Below are 4637 nucleotides of genomic sequence, written 5' to 3'. Positions count from 1 at the left end.
AAATTGGGAGCATGGGGACCTTGGGGGAGGGCTGAAGGGAGGAGGGGAGAGGCAGGGAGGGGAGCAGAAAAAAATGTAGAGCTCAATAAAAATCAATAAAAAAATAATGGAAATTTAAAAAAAGGATGTGAAGATATTGTCACGTGGACTCTAAGTACAAAGATAGGAGATTTGATCCAGAAGAGCAAGAAGTGATGAGGCCACTAGCCAAGGGGTGAGCAAGCCATCAGAAGCTGTGAGAAGCATGTGGCAGCCTTTCCTGAAGCCCGGCGCAGTGCAGCGATGCTGGAGCCCCAAACAGTGTGGCCAAGCTTGATTCAAATCAGTGGAACTGATGTCTGCCTCCCTATGCCCTCAACAGGAAAGAGTGAATTGCTACTTCCAGTCACCAAATTTGCAGTCATTTGTCATAGCAGTCACCGGAATCTCATCGAGCACAGTGTAAAAGTTGGGTCTGCAACAGGTGGAACTTTGTAGGTCCAAGTGGTTGGTGATTTGGGGTGTGACACCCCTTCTTTATGATGTATGTTAACATCCTCTTTCCCCCAATTTGAAAAGACTGCTGAATTCACCGCTCATGACTGAAGAGCACTGGGTACCCCTTTTCATCCCACAACCTCTTTCTGAATAGCACAGGAATGTTCTAGAAAGAATAAAGTCAAGCCAAGAATATGACGCACTCTGCATCTGTCAAGAACCTGTCTTCCAGCTTCACCTGCAGCTAAGGCTACTGGGAGTTGGTGGAAGTTCTCAAAGGATATTTTTTTAAATATTTATTTATTTATTATGTATACATGTGTATATGCCTACAGGCCATAAGAGGGCACCTGACCTCATTACAGATGGTTGTGAGCCCCCATGTGGTTGCTGGGAATTGAACTCAGGACCTCTGGAATAGGAGGCAATGCTCTTAACCGCTGAGCCATCTGTCCAGCCCTCAAAGGATATTTTTTTAAGATTTTTTTTATTTTTAGGTTTGGCAAAACCAAACACAAAGTAAGAGCAGAGTTCTCAGACCCCTTTGCTCCCGCCTCATGGCTTTCCATATTTCCCCATGTTGGTCGTTATTTTATGCACCTCAGGGCAATTACTTCTGTTGTAAAGTTGTTGCTTGAACAGACACAAGGAGAATGAACTTTGTGGCAGGTGGCAGAGGGACAGGCTTTTTCTGTCCTTCCGGCCCACAGCAGACACCCTGAGTTTAGGAAACTTTAGGAAGCTCAGCTCAGAGTCCTGAGATGATCAACCATGGCAGCCTTGGACCCTCCTGGTGGGATTCTTGCAGGCTGGATATGTGGTTCCATAGCACCCCGACTCATGCTACCTACTTACCATGTGATGTCTCCCTGGCTCCCTTTGGTGGACCTCTCGCTTGTCTTAGATGTATGGTGGGGTTTGACCTGCACGGAGGCCACTCACCTACCACCACCTCGCAAAGAATTATTGTCTCCTTGGCTGTCTAATCATGTCTTGCTCATGGCAAGCTGGATCTTCCTGGATTTTTTTGGCTAAAGATTATTAGTTTAGTACTTAATTTTCGGTGTTTTTATTTTTTTCAAATATCTGTACACTTGATTCTCTTTCTTTTTTTCTCTCTTCTTTTTTGGTTTTTCAAGAGAGGGCTTCTCTATAGTTTTGGAGTTTGTCTTAGAACTCACTCTGTAGACCAGGCTGGCCTCTAACTCACAGAGATCTGCCTGGATCTGCCTGTCTCTGCCTCCCAAGTACTGGGATTAAAGGCGTGCACCGCTACTGCCCAGCTCTCTCTCTCTCTTTTTTCTTAAACCTAAATTTTGGCCATACATCCTTTATCCCCACTCTTCAGCCACTACAGACCTCTGGGCTAGAATCCCCCCTCCCATGAACATGATCCTTGAGGTAGCCATCACAAGATGAGAGTTGAGATCCCCATAAATAGCAATAAGCTTTAATGTGGCCTCTAGCAACCACAGGACTTTGCCAGAACCCCAGGAACCTCTCAGTCCAGGCGGCCCTCCTGTGAGTTCACTCCCGAAGTGTCTGCGGTCACAGTGGGCCAGAATCGCACTCCACAGTTAGCACTAAAGACCAGGCGGCTCGTCGCTCGGTAGAGGAGATGCTCTTAAGAAAATTTCCCGAGATAGTAGTTCTCCCACCTCCGCACTTTGTTGGTGAGGGCCTTCCACTTGCTCAGGTTGACCTTCTCAATCCCTTTGCTGATTAAGTCACTGAAAAGTATGTACTGGTAAGCGTAGACATGGTCGGCTGACTGCAGGCAGAACTCTTTCCTGTTGTTGATGATAAACCATTTCACAGAAGACCAGGCCGAGTCTAAGGGGTTCAGGTAATTATAGGGGGAGGGCAGCGAGATTAGCTCATGGCCATAGGACCTGGCCACTCCTGGGGAGCACACGATGCTTGTTAAATTAACGCTTGTTGGGACATAGGCCTGGGCCTCCCCTTCCTTGTCCGCCTTTGGCTTCATCTCATCTTGCTGCCTTCGCCCTTTGACCACAATGGCGCACTTCCCGTAGGCCTTCTTTACAACATCACAGAACTCGAAGAAGATGCCGTCTTCCTGTTTGATACACAAGTCATCCCGTAGGAACATCCGGTATTGCCAAGGCACCCACCCCTGACTGCCTCCGGCATGCAGAATACACCAGGTTGGCGTGTGTATGTAGTAGCTGTCACTAAAATCTTCCCCAGTGACAAGAGTTTCTGGGATCTCAGTTTCCCCGAAGTACACAGTCTGATATCCATCATACTGTAGCGTTCTCAGAGTGTTCAGATACTGGAGGCATTGTTTCTTCCTGACGCTGTCAAACTGAGTTCTGATAATGATGTTCTTCAGAAGAGCATTTGTTAAACGAGCCATGGGGCCCCCCAAGTGGCTTACATTTCTCCATCTGGGGAGTTCTAGAAGAAGTAGGATGCTGACCTCAAAATGGGTTTCCCACAGCTGCGCCAGTGCAGTAGCCACACTTCAGACGCAAAGCATCATGGATGATGACCTCACAAAGGGCTTTCTCACAGCTGCGCCAGCGCAGTAGCCACACTTCAGACGCAAAGCATCATGGATGTTGACCTCACAAAGGGCTTTCCCACATCTGCACCAGCGCAGTAGCCGCACTTCAGAAGCAAAGCATCACCAGCCGCGAGCCGAGAACACCAACCACGGAAAATGCTGCCTAACATCACTCTGGAATAGATCATTTTAAGATGGTCTGTCACGTGTCTGACTCCTCTCCATTTGGATAACGAGATGAATATTATATTCATTCATCCATTTCAGAGGTATTTACCGGTTGTGCCGTGTGCCAGGGGATAGCCATAACGTGTTCAGGGAGGCCTGGAGTGTGAGGGTTGTGTGCCTCTGTACATGCGGGAATTGTGCCACCTACCTGCCTACTGTTAGAGTTGTTTTCCAGGTGGCAGAGTAAAAGAAACAAGCTGCATGCCCGTCCCTCTCAGGGGCTGCTGTACTTGGGCTGATTCAGTTCATTATCTGAAAAGCATTTGATTTGGTATAGCTTTATGAGATAAGTTATTGCTATGAAACCCTAAGTGGCCCAGTAGCTGGCCCAGGTTTTACTTTTAGCAATCCTCCTGCCTCAGCTATTTAATTTCTGGGATTGCAGATGCGCACAGCCCCACTCAGCTGCACTTTGGTCTTATGCTTGGGAAACGAGTATTTGCTTCGCTTTCTCTGCCCGTTTACTTTCTTTTTTTTCTTTTTTCTTTTTTTCTTTTTTTTTTTTTTTTTTTTTTTTTTTTTTTTTTTTTTTTTTTTTTTTTGGTTTTTCGAGACAGGGCCGTTTACTTTCATTTTCTTTGCGTTTTCTTGTCTTTAATCAGAGCCAGAGGTGGTTGATAAATGCGCTAAGTGGGTCCTCCAAATGACAGCGTGGCAAAATGATTTGTCCGGTCATTTGCATCTGTCATCCTCTTCCCCGACCCTGGTCTACCAGGGTTTTCTTGGGTCTCAGGCAAACCCAGAATATCACCAGAGCCAAGTTCACATGAAGCGCGTGGCTACCAGACGTCCTCCCCACCTAGGGGCCGCAAGCAGCAGCCAGCGTTGGCTTTGTAGCTGTGGCCATTTTTTGTGAAGATGTTCCTTTAGCATGGAAAACACTTTTCCAACAAATTGGATGCAGATCCCAACTATGTGAGCAAAGAGCTCTGAAGTGGTGATGGTTGCTGTGGAAACTCCTTCAGCCAATAGCCTTTAAGATACCAGCCCACTTTGGGAGAAGTCTCATGTACCTTCACCCAATAGTCTTTAAGATACTGGCCCACTTGGCCATGGTCTCATGTATTATAAATGCAGACTAAAAGCGCGCTAGGGTCCCTTGGTTGCTGGTGTCGGCTCCAGTTATCAACACAGGCAGAGTACTGTGGGTCACTGCTCTTTCTGTGAGTTTATCCGCAGATAAATATGCCTTTGTTGTGCTCCATTCCGGGCTATTGTGGAACTCTTGTACGACAGCAGATGATAGTCTCATAGTCACGCGTTCAGAGTAGATCCCAGCTGTGTGGTCTGAGCGCTCTGAGGTGGTGATGGTGGGTGTACAGTTGGCCTGTTCAGAAACGCCACTTGCTCCCTCTCCTGCCCGAAGGGTTCTAAGAGGCTGCAATGCAGTACAAATCTATTG

At 47.2% G+C, this 4637-nt stretch overlaps 1 protein-coding gene across 1 annotated transcript; it reads right to left on the bottom strand.

The window, feature by feature from the left end:
- Window positions 1–2101: 2101 nt before the first annotated feature.
- Fam243a (family with sequence similarity 243 member A) lies at window positions 2102–2857 on the bottom strand. Its single transcript, XM_005345186.3, has one exon. The coding sequence runs from the start codon at window positions 2855–2857 to the stop codon at window positions 2102–2104; it is 756 nt and encodes a 251-aa protein (XP_005345243.1).
- Window positions 2858–4637: the final 1780 nt, after the last annotated feature.

Source organism: Microtus ochrogaster, chromosome 2 (assembly GCF_000317375.1).
Source record: "Microtus ochrogaster isolate Prairie Vole_2 chromosome 2, MicOch1.0, whole genome shotgun sequence".
NCBI lineage: Eukaryota > Metazoa > Chordata > Mammalia > Rodentia > Cricetidae > Microtus > Microtus ochrogaster.
Note: the sequence above shows the minus strand (reverse complement) of the source record. Positions and strands in the feature narration are given on the sequence as shown.

Bases quoted from the DNA above. Each gene is read 5' to 3' on its own strand.
- Fam243a (XM_005345186.3), bottom strand. From the start codon at position 2,857: ATGGCTCGTTTAACAAATGCTCTTCTGAAGAACATCATTATCAGAACT.